The 19,040-nt window shown below is 45.6% G+C and overlaps 1 protein-coding gene across 3 annotated transcripts in view; it reads left to right on the top strand.

Annotated features, from left to right (window-relative positions):
* TBXAS1 (thromboxane A synthase 1) overlaps positions 1–19,040 on the top strand; it is a 183,556-nt gene that overhangs the window by 26,371 nt on the left and 138,145 nt on the right. For 2 of the 3 annotated variants that reach the window (XM_084785965.1, XM_084785964.1), the window contains exons 2-3: positions 4,456–4,549; positions 7,785–7,837. In XM_084785965.1, the coding sequence (XP_084642091.1) occupies positions 4,456–4,549; positions 7,785–7,837 (147 nt within the window). Of the gene's footprint in view, positions 1–4,455; positions 4,550–5,423; positions 5,529–7,784; positions 7,838–19,040 lie in introns of those variants that run through there. The other variant, XM_084785966.1, reaches the window with a different exon arrangement.

Genomic DNA, 19,040 nt, shown 5'->3' with positions numbered 1-19,040 from the left:
AGCCAATACTCCTTGATATTCAGTTCTGGGGTCGAGGGAGAATCTCCGTGCTCCCCCATCTCTTGAAAATTTCTCACCAACGTGATATAGCTGTGCCTCGCCAATGCTCGTGTGTTTCGTAATCTAATCACGTTGACAATAGAAATAGTTAAATGTGATAGCTGTAATACTTATGTTTCTGTTGCTGTGATAAAATGCCATGACAAAAAGCAACCTACAGAAGGAAGGGTTTGTTTGGGCTTATAGCTCCAGAGCGATCAGAGTCAGTCATGCCGTGGCGGCAGGGCTGCAAGGACAGGCTCATGGCAGGAACAGGAAACACGGAGCAGAGGAAATAAGCTAGAAGTGGCCCGAGGCTTTTAACTCCTAGTGACATACTTTTTCCAGCAAGTCTGCACCCCCAAAACTTCCTTAAGCAGCACCACTGACTGGGAACCAAGTGCGGAAGGGCCGGGGTTGTGGGTGGGGTGGGGGGGGGGCGGGCATTTCTCATCGAAACTGTTACAATCATTAACGTTTTTTAAAAGTTGCTGAGTAGACATTTAAAAATGGGCATTTGCGCTGGGAGCTGGATAAAGAGGATCGGAGTTTAGTGGAGAGAGTGGAGCTAGTATCCGAAATGTAGGAGTGTTGGCGGTGGCATTAACAATGACAGCTCAACGAAGGAAAAGGAGCCGGCAGCCCGGATGGTTAGAGGAGCGACCATCATGAAATAAAGAGGCAACAGTGTTGCCAAAGGAGTGCTCAGCTGCACTGAGAATTCAAGTAAAGAGACTGGCAGGGAATCGTAGAGTTGACAAAAAGAGCCGTCCCTTCCCTTTTTGTAGGTTTAGCGGCTTAGCGGCAGGACTGAGGGGGCAGAAGGGGACAGTGCATGTCCATTTGAAAAAAACCTTGCTGAAAGGAGGGAAGAAAAGCGAGGCTGCAAAGCGAGGAGGCGTTTGCTCCCTTGCTTTAAGATGGAGAACACAAGGACCCATCTGCACTGTGGTAGGAATGGCCCATGGAAGGGAAAGATCAATGCTTCTGAAAGAAAGAAGAGGGCAACGAGCTGCCTAAGATCCAGGGTGAGGGAACCCCGCAGGCTGACTTCTGGCATTCTAAGCCTCAGTCCCTCTGACCTAAACGCACTGAGCATCCTTCAAGGCCTGGGGATGTAGCCCAGTTTACAGCGTGCTAGTTGCCCAGCACACACAAAGCTTGGTCCTCAGCGCTGCGTAACCGGATGTGGTGGCACGCCCCTGTAATCCCAGCAGCCAGGTGGTAGAGAGAAGAGGCTGAGAAGTTTCAAGTCTTCTTCGGCTCCATAACAAGTCTGAGGCCAGACTGGGCCAGATGAGCTCTTGTCTCTCAGACAACAACAACAAAACCCCCTGGTTTACCCCAAGCGGCCTCTTTGTCTAAACAATCGGCCATACTCCTACGGAAACTCCATCAAGAGAGTGCCTTGGTTTTGAGGGACATGGGCAGCTTGTAACCTTTCAAATTTAGCCTTACTGGAAAAACAATGTAGATGATTCATTTTGAGAAGGGCCACCCTAAGCTTCCCCAGTGGCTCTGTAAGACTGCATAGCGTGTAATGATCGCCTTCGATGTGAAAATAGACTTTTTACGTGGGGCAATTTGCGTGTCTACTGTCATTTTCTGACTTGAGTATCCTTACCGTAAACAATGACAGATGTCCAGAACGGTGGTGGGGGGCATATTTGCATTAATCCCTGTCAAAGGAAAGCTGTTCTAAATATCACAACATGGTGGTCGCAGAACGGCTGCGCGGTACCTGCTTTTCACACAGCATCCCAGGCCACCTGCACTTCTGCTGGATGGCACAGAACTTGATGGCACAAGAGGCGGAATTCTTTTATAGTGACAATGTTGAAAGTGACAGGAAGAAACAGAAATTTAAAATATTTTTCCTTGACTGCCTGGAATGTTTTTGTGAGCATCCCTGCTCTCAGCTTCCCACGGGAGAACTGATTGTTTCCCACGTCTAGAAGCCGGAAGTCTGAAATCAAGGTGTCAGCACGGCCAGGCTCCCTCTGAACCCTGTAGGATGAACCCTTCCTCCTCGCCTTTCCTTCTAGTAGAAGGTTTTTTTTTAATGACCTTTGACCTCCCTTGGCTCTGCCCTCACAGTCTTCTGGCCTCCTCCCTGTGCGGCTGTCTTCACAAGGCCATTTGATTACTATTTGAACGTGGAACATCCTTCATGGGCTCGTCTCCTTGCCCAAGGGAGACCTGTCTGTCTTGGAACTTTGTGGAACCTTAGCAGGCGGAGTGTGGCGGCAGGAAGTGAATGATTGGTGCAGCCTTGAGATTTCGAAGCCCCGCCGCACTTCCTGCTCACGCTGTTTTCTGACTGTTCTGCCTCTGTGCTTCTCTCCTTCGCTCCCCTCACAAAGGATCAGATCCCTTTGAACTGTGAGGCCAGATAAGCCCTTTCCTCCTTAAGTTGCTCCTTGTCACAGCAGCGAGGGAAGTGAACAATACAGCCATCTTCTGATAAGGACCATGGTCCTTTTGGATGGGCGGTTCAGTATGACCTTATCTGAACGAAAGCCGTTCGCACTAACCCTGTTTCAGGTACAGCCAGGTTCCGAGGTCCCAACTTGTCTCTTGGAATTTATCGCCCCCATCCCTGAAGGAGTCTGTGGGCCTGGGCATCTGAGGAGACATTGGAAGGTCAGCTTGGGGACCCTGGTACTAGAGCTCATGAAAACAGGTCAGAGAAGGGAACGGGAAGGGCACAAATGGTGCCTCTGTGGCAACTTTGCCCCTACAGCCAGAGTGGTAATCTCCCACTACAGGCATTCTGGCTGATGAAGGCCTTACCTGGTCACTTCCCTGCTGAAGATGCCTGCCTGTGCTCTGCACCCAGGCTGTAAGTGAAATTTGTAATTGTACGCAGGGCACTCTCTGCTGGTGCCATATGCTTGAAAATGTCTGAATTTTGTGCAGAGACACACAGGCAGTGTTCTCCTAAGTGCAGTTACATAATGAGGGCATGGACTTGCATAATAATTAGCATGTGTAATTAGGCACAGGCTTCTTGTCCTTTAATTAGACAATCAAGGCATCTAATTACTAAATTAAGATGTAATTACGTGGCCCAAGATCTTCATATTTCTTTCTACCCATCAGAGATTATATTTAGAAAATGCTTTGCAAAAACTGATGGAAAAAAAAAAGCGAAGGTAATCTCCGATTTGAGAGTGTTAAAGGAAGTGTTCACTAGCTGTGAGCCTCCTTTGATCTCTCCCTTTGGGGATAAGGGGAGTTATTTAAAATACCATCACCTGCTTGAAGGCTACTTTTTTCCAAACAGTGCTGCTGGCCTTTGGCACACATGCTAATGAGCAGGAATGTGGGTGTGGCTAATATGTAATTCACACTGGGTGAGGCTCCTGATTCCACTTAAATGCGACTCAGTGGTGATGTCCTGGGAGGGCATTCAAACCAGCAGTACTTTTCAGACTATGGGAGGGACACACTGCTACCCGTCCTGCCCTGCTTGGTTCTCCCCCCACGGCTATTTTAAGCATGGGCACATTGCTGCGCCTTGTAAATGGTGCTTAGGAGGTGTCTCCCTTCCCCCAGACATTGGAGGGTTTGCTGAACTGTTCTCAGGTCAGAGAATAAAACAAACACCCCATCCTCCTCGCTGCAGAGGGTTTTGTGCGCTAGTATTCATCAGTGGCCAGGCTGGAGTGCTATTCTGTTGTTTTTCCCCTTGTTCCTAAATTGGGATTTGGCTGATCTCGGCATGATGCTAAACACCCAGTTTGACTCATTAATTTTTCTGAACCAACTGAACTTTTGACCTAACTGTCTGGCTGGGGATCAGGGCCGTATGGTTAGGTTTGCCCAAGCCAGCTCTGACTCTAACTATGTCACCTCCCTGTCGCCATAAACTGAAATACCACCATAACCCCAGTGTTCGGACAGCTTTATTGAAAAGTAGCACAGCCTCTATTGGGCCACAGGGTAAAGAGAATCTGCCTCCCTCTAGGTTTAGGCAGGGAAAAGCCTCACAAAGACAGTAAGTGGGGAGGAGGAGGTCTCTTTGCCATGAAGTGCCTCCGTAACTATTTTTTTTTCCTCAGTGAGGTTATGGCCATGGAGTGTGATGAGCGATGAGTTCTGTATGAAGAGGGGTAAGCCAGAATGTAACGCCGGGAGCTTACTCTCTGCCACTGTACATTTTTGCGTTGTCTCCTGAGCTACGGCTCATGGTAGACTTCAAAGGCCTGGGGGGTCCCATCACCCCGCCTGGAGGCACTCCTCTGTCCTCCTCCTTCTCTTTCTTTGCTCATTCCCTGCCTCCGAGCCCTTGGTTCACAGGAAACCTGGCCTCACTAAAAGAATTCAGTAGTTCTGTTTTACAACAGGGCCAATGACGTGAACACAAGTATCAGTTCTTTGGCTTTAAAATTTTGCCTCTCTCTCTCCACCCAGGTATTCCACATCGGCATTTTCAAGACTGGAGAAGCTGGGCATCAGACACCCCAAGCCCTCGCCTTTCATTGGGAACTTGATGTTTTTCCGCCAGGTGAGGCATGGACTCTTCTGGATCTTGCACAAGATTTCCCATGGAGTTTTGGGAGTCAGGGTGATCGCCACGTAAAGGATCCATGTGATGGGAAAAATCCTTCTCCACTAGAATGGACTCCCTCCCCCTCTTCCCTCCTCACCCCCTCCTTCCCTCCCCCTCTCCTCCCCTCCCCCTCCTTTCTTTCCTTTCTTTCAAGGTGGGGTTGCCAAGGCTAGCTTTAAACTTGCTATGTAAGAACTCTGAACTTTTTATTGCCTTACCCTCCTCCTCCTGAGTCCTGAGTTTACAGGGGTTACGCCACCACACCCGGTTATGCAGTGCTGGGGCTTTGTGAACACTAGACAAGCAGCATACCAACTAAGCTATATCTCCAGCTTATGTTATGATGATTCATCTCTGATGCATTCATTCATTCATTCATTCATTCATTCACACACACACACCCAAATCCAATGTATTGAGTATTTAACTACACTGCGTTCTGGGCTGCAGAAGTAGAGGACACTGACGCCCTCAAGGCCACCGTCTAGCAATGGTGAATACCACCAGTCGGGATGTGTCGAGAGCTGGATTGGGAAGTGCAAACAGCAGCTGTGATCCTGCTTCAGGGAGAACCACCAAGAGGAGTTCCTGGAGGTGGGGGGGCAGGTGGGGGGGGGGCAAAGTCCTTCAGGAGCTGCAGAGAAGCACAGACACATCAGGGAGAAAGCACCGTGCACGTGCACAAGAGGCCAGCCATGTAGGAATGGTGGCCCCGGTGAGGCGGTAGCCTGCAGGGACCAAAACTAATAAAGAGGAATGTGGCTGTGTGTGACCTGTGGGCTAGCTTAGCTCTGAAGGTCAAACCAGTTACATTCTAGACCAGTAGAGGAGCAACACTGAAATGCAAGACTATAAGGGGCAAGAGTTGAGATCGGGGCTGCAGAATCCATGCTGTGGCCAACATCAAGGCTGAGAGGACAACAGCCAGGGCAAAGTAAGGACCCCAGTGACTCTCAGGTTCAGAGGGCTCCGGCAGGGGTGGGGTGGGGTGGGGGCGTGCAGGGGTGGTGGAGGGGTGGGAAGGGAAGCAGCAGCCAAAGGTTGAGCCTGCAGAGCAAAAACAATGGTGTGGGGAAACAGGAGGAAATGACTGGGGAGGAAAGCTGGTTCAGGGAGAAGATATTTTTTTTTTAATTTTTATTTTAAGCCTGCGGTCTTCAGCTGAGTGACATGGCAGTGGAGATGACCAGGGCGTTTGTAGATAGGGACCCAGTATCTATCTTGGAAGGTTATTTTTTTACTCTCATTGGTTTTTCTCAGAAGCCCGATTAACTTGTGGGGACACTGCCTCCAGACCAACAGCAGGCGCCACCGGATCCTGCGTGTGGATTGCCATACAAGGGCAGGAAGGGCTAATTTGGGCCAACCCTGATAGCAACACTCTGAAGGACGGGTGTTGGGACACCCAGCCCAGCCCCTCCCCCACCGCCCCACTCCCTACGCTGAGAATGACCTGCATCTGGCCTTTTGCCTGCCGCTTTTCAATTTTCTGTGTCTTTCTCTGTCTTTCTTTACCATTTGTTGCCACATTTCTATCTTAACCACCTTTTCAAACACCCTCCTCTCTCATCTTTCCCTCTGGGGTGCCCTGTTCACAACTTTTAGGCCCACAAACAATCACCCCAACAGAGCTCCTATGCCCTCTTGAAGCAAGTGTGAAGAGATTTAAAAGCGTCAAAACAGAACAAACAAACCATATAGGCAACTGAAAGAAAATAAAGTCCATGCATTGCAGGGTAGGGGGGGACCGACCAGACACAGGCAGCTGAGTCAAATTAACTTAGTATTAACATTTGGAGGCAGACAAAAAAAGTAAGGAGAACTCCTGACGGCTGACTTGGACAGTGTCTTATGTCAGCTCCTCTCAGCTCAGCACCCCTGTCCTGCCTTTTCTAGAACACAGCTAAGCTTGCTTTACAAATGTTGCAACACCATGCCTCTTTCCAACTGGGAGGTCAAATCATTAGAGAGGTTTATAAAAACTTAGACATACTACTCTTTTGGGCACCCACCTGAGGTGATTTTATTTTTTTAATTAAAGTATAATTACATCATTTCCTGCCTTTCCGCTCCTCATTATCTCCCACATGCCTCCCTTGCTCCCTCTCAAAATCGTGGCCTCCTTCTTTTTTAGTTTGTATATGAAAATGTATAGACGCAAGTTGCTCAGGCTGTCCCTTGCAATTCATGTTTATGTGTCTTCAGGGCTGGCCACTTGGTACTGGGTAACCATTAGGGGTCAATCCCTAAGGAGGACTGTTCCTCCTGTCTCTGCCGTTCCTCAGCTCCATGTAGTTCTGTGTCTATAGGCCGGGCCCTGAATGTACAGTCTGTTCCTGTGTTCCTCTAGGCTTTCCTTGTTCTAGTCCAGGCTTGCACTGTGACGTGTGGAGATGCTCAGGACAGGGCATGGTTCCCTTCAGGCTGTGAGCTTCCTCTAACCCTAAGCTTTCTCACCTTCCATCCCTATGACTTAAATGTAGCCTTTCCTACCCAGCCCCCATCCCAACACATGTATATTTTCATATACACCACGTTTAACAATACTTCCTTCCCACCACGTCTCACATACATCAATGCCTGCCCACGTGATGTCCTATGACACCTGCTTATGCCCTCTGTCTACATTCACAGCTCCATCCCTACAGCATAAGGATTCTAGCATTTTCTGACCTCCACCCATCTTACCCCATGCACAACTTCTGGTACCCTTGAGTTTCTGCCTGTGGGAAAAAAAAATCACACTGAGGGTCTTATGTTTGGATATTTAACTCAGATCATGAGAATTTGGTAATTTGGGGAGATTTGGAAGTCTACACATATATGGGCCATGAAAAAGGACTTGGCGAATATGAACCACATCCAAGGGGAATACTGTAGATGAGAAAGCAAATAGTTTTCAGATGTGTGAGCGCAATTATACACAGTTAACTTCAGTGCCCATGGTCTCTTCTGTCCATTAAAGAGAGCTGCTGAGAGTTTTACTCAGCAATATTTTTAAAAGTCATTTCTTTACCCAATATTCTATAGTACTTCAATGCACTATAACAGTAATTCTTCTTTTCTTGTTTATGTAATTGTGTTCTTGCTGTTCTAGGCCCCCCTTTTTTTCTGAATAAGTTAGAATTATTGAAATGTTACTCAATCTTCTTCTTACCCTGGTGCTGTGTTGTTGTTTTTTTTTCTCCAGGGTTTTTGGGAGAGCCAATTGGAACTCAGAAAGCGATTCGGGCCTCTGTGTGGGTAAGGGAAAAACTCAGATTCTCTTCTACGTGTTTTGATTTCTCATGTTCAGCTGATGTGAAAGTCGCGCGACAATAATAGGACTATCATACACGGTCCTATTTTGATTTTTTTTTTTTTGAGGATGCCTAAGGAGGAAAAGTATCCTACAGTACACACATACAGAGAGCTAGCTCTTGTGTGGACCTGTCTGAGTCCATCCTGTGTGTAAGGCGTGCTGCCAACAGTGCTATTACTGTCAGCTAACCTGGCACACTTCTGACACTGGAAATAAGTTCTGTGAACAATGACATATGACAATCATGTGAGCAATCCTATCCTGGATCCAGTGGGACACATGGTCATCCTTGTGGCCACAGAAAGTAACACAGACCTTCCCTTGATTTTTCTTGGATTTTTAAAAAATGCTGTATTAAAAAAAAGATTTCTTTATTTTTAATATATGTGTATGTATGTATGTGATCCTGTTTGAGTGTACGTCATGAGAGGACATCAGATTCTCTGAAACTGGAGTTACAGATGCTCATAAGCCAAATGTGGGTGTTAGAAACTGAACCCAGGTCCTGTGCAAGAGCAAGAAGCGCTCCTAACTGCTGAGTCATCTCTCCAGCTCCCTCTTTGTTTGTTTGTTTATATTAACGTATTTATTTATTTTACATCCCTTCTCTCCTCCCAGCCCCTCTCTCTCACCTCACTTCCTCCACCATTCTCTCGCTCTTCCTCTCTCCTCAGAAAAAGGGAGGCCTCCCATGGAGATCAACCTGCCTTGACATATCAAGTTGTAGTAGGACTAGGTACATCTTACTGTGACTAGGCAAGGCAGGCCAGTTAGGGGAAAGAGATCCCAAGGTGGGCAAGAGAGTCAGATACCGTTCCTGCTCCTGCTATTAGGAGTTCCACATGAAGACCAAACTGCACAGCTGTGACAGATGTGCCAAGGGCCTAGGTCCACCCCAAGTATGCTCTCTGTTCGGTAGTTCAGTCTCTGTGGGACCCTATGGGCCCAGGTTGGTTGGTTCTATATGTTTTCTGGTGGTGTCCTTGACTTCTCTGGCTTCTTCAATCCTTCGTGCCCTTCTTCCACAGAATTCCCCAAGCTCTGCCTAAAGTTTGGCTGGGTCTCTGCATCTGTTTCCATCAGTGGATGGGTGAAGCCATCAGATGACAGTTATGCTAGGTTCCTGTCTGCGAGTATAGCAGAATATCGTTCCTAGTGTCAGGGGGCAGGCTCTCTGTCATGGCATAGATCTCAAGCTGGGCCAGACATTGGTTGGCCGTTCCCTCAGTTTCAGCTCTGTTGTTTCTCCTGCACATCTTGTTGGCGGGACAAATTGTGGGTCTAACGTTTTGTGGCTGGGTTGGTGTCCCCGTCCCTCTACTGGGAGTCTTTTCTGGTTATAGGAGATGGCCATTTCAGACCCCATATCCCCCATTGCTAGGGGTCTTAGCTAGAGTCACCCTGTAGATTCCTGGGAGATTCCATGGTTTCTGCCTCATCCCAGAGATCCCTAGCTATCCCCCACTGATTCTAGCTCTCCTTCCTTGTACCCCCCCCCCCTCTGTCCTCCCCTCACTTGATTCCCTCCTGCTCCCCTCCTCACCCTTCTTCTTTTCTGGTTCCCTCTATCCATTCGCCCCCTACCCCCACATCTATTCTATTTCCCCTTCTCAACGATGTTCAAGCATCTTCCCTAGGGCTCTCCTTATTACTTAGTTTCTTTAGGTCTGGGGTTTGTGGCATGGTTGTCCTGTGCTTTGTGGCTAACGTCCACTTACAGGTGAGTACATACCATGCATGTCTTTCTGGGTCTGAGTTGCCTGATGCAGGATGATCTTTTTTTAGTTCCATCCCTTTCCCTGCAAACTACACGATGTCTTTGCTTTTAATGGCTGAGTAGTATTCCATTATGTAATTGTACCACTGTTTCTTTATCCGTTCTTCAGTTGAGGGACATCTAGGCCGTTCCCAGCTTCTGGTTGTAAGGAATAAAGCTGCTATGAACATAGTTGAGCAAGAGTCCCTATTTGCCTTATGGTGGATCCTGCTCCCTCTTTAAAACTTAATGACTCAGAATGTTTGTGTTGATCATTTTCTATATTCAAGTTCTGAAAAGACTTGAATCTTTTTCCTTCTCAGCATGGGCGGGGTCCCCATCCTTTCTGCCTCTTTTCACAAGGCCACTGGGTGACTTTTAGTAGAGTTTCCTGGTTCTCCAGGATGGCTGTCATTTTCCTAGGTGCACCAAGTTTCTGTTGTACTGCTTTACCCATTCTGATGAATTCAAGTGTTTGGAAGACTTTCCGCCCAAAATGTCTAAACCTGTGTTCTCTCAGCACTGCTTTGGGAAAGCATTGGCTTGAAATATTTATGGACATGATTCTCCCCAAGAAAACAACTGGTCTACCCACTTTCTACTTTCTTATATGGCCTTTAGAAATGAAAAGGTTAAGCTGTTGTAGTAGATGGCCTCAGTATTTGGCTGTTACTGCTGCCTGTAATACACTCCTGCCAAAACTCAGTGACACAAACAACTTATCATTTAGTGTGCATCTGAGCATTGGCTGGGGTTGGCTGGCTGAAGAGCAGCCTGACTGGAAGGATTTTCTGGACTTCCTGTGTCATCTGGGAGCGGGGCTCCTCTGCGCAGCTCTGCCTCTCATCTTTCCTATCCTCTGTGAAAGATCAGGTTCATGAGGGTGGGGTCTGCGGTCTTTTCATGGAAAAGCTGAGATGCAAGAGTGCAGGGAACTGCTCTATGTAGTTTGTGTTATTCATGTGTAATAATAATAATAATAATAATAATAATAATAATAATAATAATAATAATAATAATAAAATATGTTAAAAAGAAACACACACATATATATGTATGTATGTATGTTAAAAAGAAAAACACTTAACCTTTAAAATTGAGGTTCTAGAGGCTGGAGAGATGGCCGGGCAATTAAGAGCTTGGGCTGCTCTTCCAGAGGACCTGGATTCAGTCTGCCAATACTCATCCTGCAGGTCACAACCATTTGTAACTTTAGTTCCAGGGGATTGAAGGCCTCTCACGGAAGTGGTGGACAGACATACAACCAGACAAAAACACCCATACACGTAAAATCAAAGTTGAAGAATTTTTAAGTGTTAGTACGTGAAAGGGCACAATACTAAAATATATTTTCCTGAGACATGATAAGTGGATATAAGAACATCTATCCTATTTTGAATTTCTGCCTTAAGGAGACGTAAAATGATGTTTAGTTATTTTTAATAATATTGAGCCTGAACGTGAAAAAGTAAACATTAAAAATCTGGGCCTGGGGTGTTACGTCACTGTGCAAAACAAAGCCGTTGAGCATGCGCAGCTGCAGACCTGTGGCTGCGCATGCACAGACTTTCCTCAACGGCCTGTTAAAGGACACCGAGGACCCTGACGTGGCTTCCTGTTCTTTGGCAGCCGACTATTCTGAAACCATGGTCTTGGTCAAAGATGCCACTCTGGACTCTGAGACTTTACAGGTGCTTCAGGATGTGGCCAATCGCCTGCGAATCCACTCAACCAGGGCCACGTGTGCACTGTTTTCTATCCAAGCGATGCTGTCGCTACAGAGCACGCTATTTATCTGGCAGCCATCACCAAGGGAGTGTGCTTCATCCGCGCCAGCCGGCCCACAACTGCAGTGATTTATACTTCACCGGAGAACTTTGTGATTGGGCAGGCCAAGGTGATCCGCCGCAGTGCAGTTGACGGGGTGACAGTTATTGGAGCAGGAGTTACACTGCATGAAGCGTTAGTAGCTGCCGACGAGCTTGCTCAACAAGGGATTTCTATTCGTGTCATTGACCCCTTCACTATCAAACCCCTGGGTGCTGCCACCATCATTCATAGTGCCAAAGCCACAGGTGGCCGGCTCATCACAGTGGAAGATCACTACCGAGAAAGTGGGATTGGCGAAGCCGTGTGTGCGGCTGCCTCCAGAGAGCCTGACGTCATCGTTCATCACCTTGCAGTACGGGGAGTGCTTCAAAGTGGGCAACCTAGTGAACTGCCGGAGCTGTGTGGAACCAGTGCCAGACACACCATAGCAGCTGTGAAGGATGTCTTAACGAAATGAAGTAGCCCATTTCTTCATACATCAAGGTTCTTGGCTCTGGTCTTACACACTAATATCTTTGTGTTAGATTCATGCTTGTTGTAGAAAACATCTCTTATAAAGTTAGGCTGTTCTTAAACCATAGCTGTTGGATACTTTTCTAATAATACCTGAGCTAACGTTCTGTTAAACTGACAAACGTCACTCTTGCTTTTTAGTTGCTAAGGTGAATTATACATTTTTAAGTTTGAAAGTAGACAACAAGAACACTTAGTTGCAAAATTCTGTGATAACCAACTAGGATGGGGATAATGCAGATATAACTGCTTATCCAGTGTGTATGTTTTTTGTAAGTTAAGGGATATGTGGATTAAATTGTGGACTTCATTAGCCGAGATTCTGAAGCCAATGTGGCCATTTGCAATAATGGCATTGCCAGGCCATGCCTTCTTTTCTCCAGTGCTATTTGTTGAGCTACTGTGGAATTTCCACCAGAGTTCATCTACTTCATGTCTCTTTGCTGGGACACTGCTCTCTAGTACCACCTTTCTATAAAGAAATGAAGGAATGGCTAGGTCTAATTTGTGTATTACATATTAATAACACATTATTATGTGAAAATGGAGGGTTTTTATGGTAACCAAACTATACTATTAACTTGATTATATTCATCTGCAGAGAATAGATGTGATTAAAAACTTTCTTAAAAGTGCAGGAAACACTGCTGTGCATGCTTGCTGGCACCCTTCCTGTCGTGCCAAACTCAGAACTGGAGCAGGGAACAAGCTATGACCACTGAGAGGTGCTGTCTTGATATCTTTTAAACCTCGGTCTGCAGTGGCCTTGCCCCTTGGCTATGGTGACCACCTATGTTTCTGAGCTGCAGCACTGACTCAAAGGATGCTGTCTCCACCAGAGTTAGAGAAGATTCTCTCTGGTTTTAAATTCTAGAAATCACTTTCTTAGAGACATTTATTTTATTTTATTTATTTATTTTTTTTGCATATGGTTTTAGTGTAGAAGTTTTGGGTACCTTAGGATTATTTTACACTCAGATGAAGAGTGTAAAAGGACACAAAAACACACACTTGTATACACACACACACACACACACACACACACACACACACACGAGAGAGAGAGAGAGAAAGAGAGGCAGAGATGGGGAGAGAGAGAGAGAGAGAGAGAGAGAGAGAGAGAGAGAGAGAGAGAGAATTGGTCTCCTTGACAACAGGCTGTCCAATCAACTTTTCTTTCCAACTTTAACTAAGTTCACACAATTTATCCTTTTCATTTCCAGAAAACTTAAATCACAGAGAATGATTTCAAATGAGGTTGTAAAGATCAAAATTGCAGTATCATCTCTATTCTTTGTTCCCACCTCTGGTGAAAAAGGGGGGGAAATGACAGAATAATTTCTTCCCACAAAGCCATCAACCTTTTCTCCTGTAGAAAAAAATGATGGGTCATAAGATGCTCCCTGCTGCTCTTCCATCCCCTCCCGGGCCCCACAGTGCACGGACGGTTAGAAATGGCAGCGTCGAATCGGCATCTATCTAAGCAGCCGTCTCACCTAAAAGGCTCTTCCTGATCCTTAAGGGTGGCATAATGGCCTCACTGATTCAGAATGTCAAAGAAGGCCATGGTCCACGAACAATGAAGACCCTCCCCACCCCCAGGAAACAGTTCTGTGTAAGTCAAATTGGTTTTTAGGCTGCTTTTCTGAGTAGGAAATAGAGTGTATCATGGTCTTCATCAAACTTGAAAAATCAAATAGGCTTTAATTCCTCATGGGACAAGTGAGACCTCACTCTGTAGCTGCGGAACTGAGCTGCACTGAGCCCTCCCATGATGGCACAGCCAGTCTGTGGAGAGGGATGTGCGCCCAAAGCATCTCGCAACTGCTCTGCAAGTTAATAAGATGTGACCATGATTGACTGTGAGGATCCTGACCTACTTGCCATCGTAGTTTGGTCAGAGCTTGAGACTGCTACTTGGACTAGCCTCCTAAGCCCATTTTCCTTCCTGTCTCTGTTGTGGGGAAGACATTGCTGGTGAAGGATTCTGCAGAGAGAGACCGACAGCATCAGTGTCTACCATCACAGGCGTCACCACCACTGTCACTACCGTCAAAAAGGAGCATTTTCTCCTTGTCTGAGTATGCAGGTGGCTTTGCTAGGTCTGTGTAAACTGCATCCATCCTTTGAATCTGAGTATAAACCAGGTAGCCTGGTATGCACGCTGCCCGGCTTCTACCTTGGGTCGGTCTACTTCAGTCACTTCTGACATGTCCTACGGTGCCATTGGCCACAGATGAAGATGGCTTTGGATAACCTTGAAGCAATGAATGATGACCCATTAGCCTTTTCAGTCTGAGTATCAGCTCCAAGTTATTATATCCCATTGCAATGCCCTCAAGAATGATATCAGCATCATCACTGGTGATTAAGTATAAACAGGGTGCAAATTATGCCTCACCAATTTGTGATAGACTTTGCAACACAGTAAATAAGGGCCCTTTAGTGTGCAGTGACCATTACTTATAGATCCACGGGGCCCTATGTTCAGCTCACTAGCAACAACTGAAGGCCTCCATCAGAAGTGCTCTTTCCCTTACCTCATTTATCTTTCAGCCACTCACTCTGCAGCTCTGCTTTTATGTGACGTCACTCTCCTTTCTTGCCTCCAGCTCACTTTAATTTTAATCTCTGGTGCAAACATCGCTCCCCCTTTGTTGGCATATGGGAGGCTCATCCCAGGCAACTGGCACCTGTGCACCTGTGGACCTGTGTCCCTCCATGAAGCCAACTTTGTTGCCTAACCTCCTGTATTCCCACTAAAACATTACGTTGTAAATAAGTAAACATGAATGCACAAAGAGATGTCTGGATACACGCTTACCTGTGACTACCTCCTGTGCCTAGACATGAACGGTCTCCAGCTTCTACTCATGTGGATAATGTGAGATGTGTAAGGATTGCTCTTCCATCCTGCTGTGTTCATTAATGATCTTTCTCCTTCAGTGCACTCCTTATCAAGCGCTACATTATTTTTGAAAGGGTTTAATTGTATGGAAATACACTAACTTTAACAGTGATTTCTCAGTTGAGCAATGCCTTTTGCTTTCACAAACTACACTGCAGTGAATATTCAAATACACATCATTACTCTTGCCTGTGTATGTCTGTAGGATAATCCCTAGGAATGGAATTTTTAGGTCAGAGACTACCTACATTTTTTATTCTGATATTACTAAATTGCTCTCTCTAGGGCTTACATCAACTTATGCTCATACAAATAAAACATGAGAAAATTTGATTCTTTACATACTTGCCACTAAAATAAGTCGTCAAAAGTCTGCTAGCATTCAACAGCATATTGCTGTTGCTATAATTAGTATTTATTTATCTTAAACAAAGTTGAACATTTTTATGCTTTTTAAAACTCACTGTATTTTGTTTTCTGGTGCATCTTTTGCCAATTTGTGTTGAGATATGTATTTTCCTAATTTATTCACAAAAGCTCTTTACATATTAAAGAAAGCCCTTTATTTTTAATAGATGTACAAGGTGTGGTTCCCAGGGCGATGATACTGGGAGGTTGTGGAATCTTTAGGAAGTAAGGCCTGCTGAGGAGACCTTAAAGTCATTCCAGGCACGCCCTCACAGAGGACTGTGGCACTCCAGTCCTTTCCTCTTTTCTTTCTTCCTGGCTACAAGGTAAACAGTTCACTTTCCTGCTGGCTCTGTGTCTGGTGGCAAGGCGGCGGTCTGGGTCTGTGCAGAGTCCTGGCAGGGCAGCCCTTGTCCAGAGCGCCTCTTGCGAACCTTGAGGTCAGAGGTTCTCTCCCTCTCCCTCTCCCTCTCTCTCTCTCTCTCCCTCTCTCTCTCTCTCTCTCTCTCTCTCTCTCCTCTCTCTCATAGTTAGAGCATTTTCAGGCTAGGCTTTTGGCTTGGCACAGAGTGCCACAGTGTCACAGCAGGTTCTGCGAGGGCTTCCCCAGAGGTGAGCACCAAGCTATCCCCAGCAGTGGTCAGGCAGGCCACAGGGACTGCAAAGACAGTTCTGCCATCGCTGCCTGATCACTGGGCGTCCAGCGTCAGTTCCCCCAGAGTAAATGGAGTCTCAGACAGTCATGGTGGAGTGAGACGTCAACTTTACTTGTGAATTAGGGATTTATAAACCCAGGCAGTGAGGGTGAATGTCTCTGATTTGCTAGGACTGAAGGAGCCAGGGTACCTCATCTGTACACAGTGGCACAGTGTATGTATCATCACAGGAAGGAAGACAGAACCGGTGTCTGGAGAAGACCACACTTCTGCCTTAACCAGCAGAGTCTACACTTTCCCTTCCTCCTTTTGGGCACCACATTAGGCAACTTAAAAAGCAATGAGTTATCTTATCATGGACTGGAATACTAAAACTGTGAGCAAGAGAAGCCCCTCTGTTCTACTAAAATACCTGCCTAAGCAGATGCTCTACCGGCTCCCCTGGTTTGACTGTTAGGTGTGAAACTCCCTCTGTCTAGTAGCAGCTGGCGTCCCAAGAGCACCTTGGCAATTCTGAGAACCTGAAGCAATTGATGGGTCCTCATGCTGGAAAAATATCATTGTGCCAAGCAAATATGCCTTCAACAAGGAGAGACCAGCCATCTAGCTTAAAAGTTAATGTCACTGAAAGAAAAAAAGAAAAAAAAACCACATGATCATCTCCTTAGATGCTGAAAAAGCATTTGACAAAAATCCAATACCCATTCATGTTTAAAGTCTTGGAGAGATCAGAGATACAAGGCATATGCCTAAACATAATAAAGGTTATATACAGCAAGCCGATAGCCAACTTCAAGTTAAATGGAGAGAAACTCAAAGAAATTCCAGAAAAATCGGAGTAGACAAGGCTGCCCACTATCTCCACATCTGTTCAATATAGTACTCGAAGTTCTAGCTAGAACATTGAGCCAGCAAAAGGAGATCAAGGGGATTCACATCATAAAGGAGGAAGTCAAATTATCCCTATTTGCAGATGATATGACAGTGTACATAAGTGACCCCAAAAGTTCCACCAGAGAACTCCTACAGTTGATAAACACCTTCAGCAAAGTGGCTGGATACAAAATCAACTCAAAAAAATCAGTAGCCCTCCTGTATACAAATGGCAATTGTGCTGAGAAAGAAATTAGGGAAACCACACCCTTCATGATAGCCACAAATAATATAAAGTATCTAGGTATAACTCTAATCAAGCAAGTGAAAGACTTGTATGAAAAAACTTCAAGTCTCTGAAGAAGGAAATTGAAGATGATATCAGAAGATGGAAAGATCTCCCTTGTTTGTGGATCAGAAGAATTAACATAGTAAAAATGGCCATCTTACCAAAAGCAATGTACAGATTCAATGTAATCCGTATCAAAATACCTATACAATTTTTTAAAGACCTTGAAAGAGCAATTCTCAACTTCATATGGAAAAAAAAAAACCCAGAATAGCTAAAACAATCCTGTATAATAAAAGATCCTCCAGAGGAATCTCCATACCTGATCTCAAGCTGTGCTATAGAGCAACAGTAATTAAAACAGCGTGGTACTGGCATAGCAATAGGCTGGTTGATCAATGGAATTGAATCGAAGACCCAGAAATAAACTCACACACCTATGGACACTTGATTTTTAACAAAGAAGCCAAATATATATAATAGAAAAAGGATAGCATCCTCAACAAATGGTGCTGGTCTAACCGGATGTCTACATGTAGGAAAATGCAAGTAGATCCATATTTATCAACATGCACAAAACTCAAGTCGAAGTGGATTAAAGACCTCAACATAAAACCAGAAATACTAAGTCTTTTAGAAGAAAAAGTGAGAAAGAGCCTTGAACTCATTGGCACAGTAGACAACTTCCTGAACAGAACATCAATAGCCCAGGCTCTAAGGTCAACAATTAAAATGGGACCTCATGAGGCTGAAAAGCTTCTGTTCTGTTGCTCACTGTCAACAGAACAAAGTGACAGGAAAAAAGATCTTCAACCCTATAGCCAACAAAGGGCTAATATCCAAAATATATAAAGAACTCAAGAAATTAAACACCACCAAACCAAATAACCCAATTAACAAATGGGGTTCAGAGCTAAACAGAATTCTCAACAGAGGAATATTGAATGGCTGAGAAACACCTAAAGAAATGCTCAACATCCTTAGTCATCAGAGAGGGGCAAATCAAAGGACACTGCGATTCCATCTTACACCCATCAGAATGGCTACGATCAAAAACTCAAGTGCCAGCACTTGCTGGCGAGGATGTAGAGAAAGGGAAACACTCCTTCATTGCTGGTGGGAGTGCAAACTTGTACAACCACTTTGGAAATCAATATGGCACTTTCTCAGAAAATCGGAAACAGGGCTACCTCAAGACCCAGCTATTCCACTCCTTGGCATATATCCAAAAGATGCTCCACCACACAACAAGGACATTTGCTCAGCTATGTTCACAGGAGCCTTATTTGTAATAGCCAGAACCTGGAAACAACCTAGATGTCCCTCAGTTGAAGAACGGATAAAGAAACTGGTACATTTACACTATGGAATACTTCTCAGCTATTAAAAACAAGGAAATCTTGACATTTGCAGGCAAATGGATGGAACTAGAAATGATCATCTTGAGTGAGTTAACCCAGACCCAGAAAGACATAAATGGTATATACTCATTTATAATTGGATACTAGCCCAACGTGGATGTCCTCTGAGTCTTCATTCAGAAGGGGATCATGACAGATGCTGGGACTTGCTATTGGACTCCAGGTGAGAGTGGTATGGAAGAATGGGGAGATAGAAAGACCCAGCGGGTCCTGGAACTCTATAAGAAGACCACCAAGGCTGGTGGATCTGGACCCAGAAGGGGCCTGCACAAACTGCTGTACCAACCAAGGACATTGCAGGCAGTAAACCTAGACCTCCTGTTCAGATCTAGCCAATGGACAGTGCATTCTCCATGGTCGTGGGGAGAGCGGGGACTGCCTCTGACATGAACTCTGGTGCCCCCTATTTGACCACTTCCCCTTGATGAGGAGGCCTGGTGGCACTCAGAGGAAGGGGAAGCAGGCTATCTGGATGAGACTGTGATCATATT

The sequence above is a fragment of the Acomys minous genome, assembly GCF_964271855.1.
Source record: "Acomys minous genome assembly, chromosome: 6".
NCBI lineage: Eukaryota > Metazoa > Chordata > Mammalia > Rodentia > Muridae > Acomys > Acomys minous.
The sequence above is the reverse complement of the archived record's forward strand: the minus strand, read 5'-3'. Positions and strand labels throughout refer to the sequence as shown.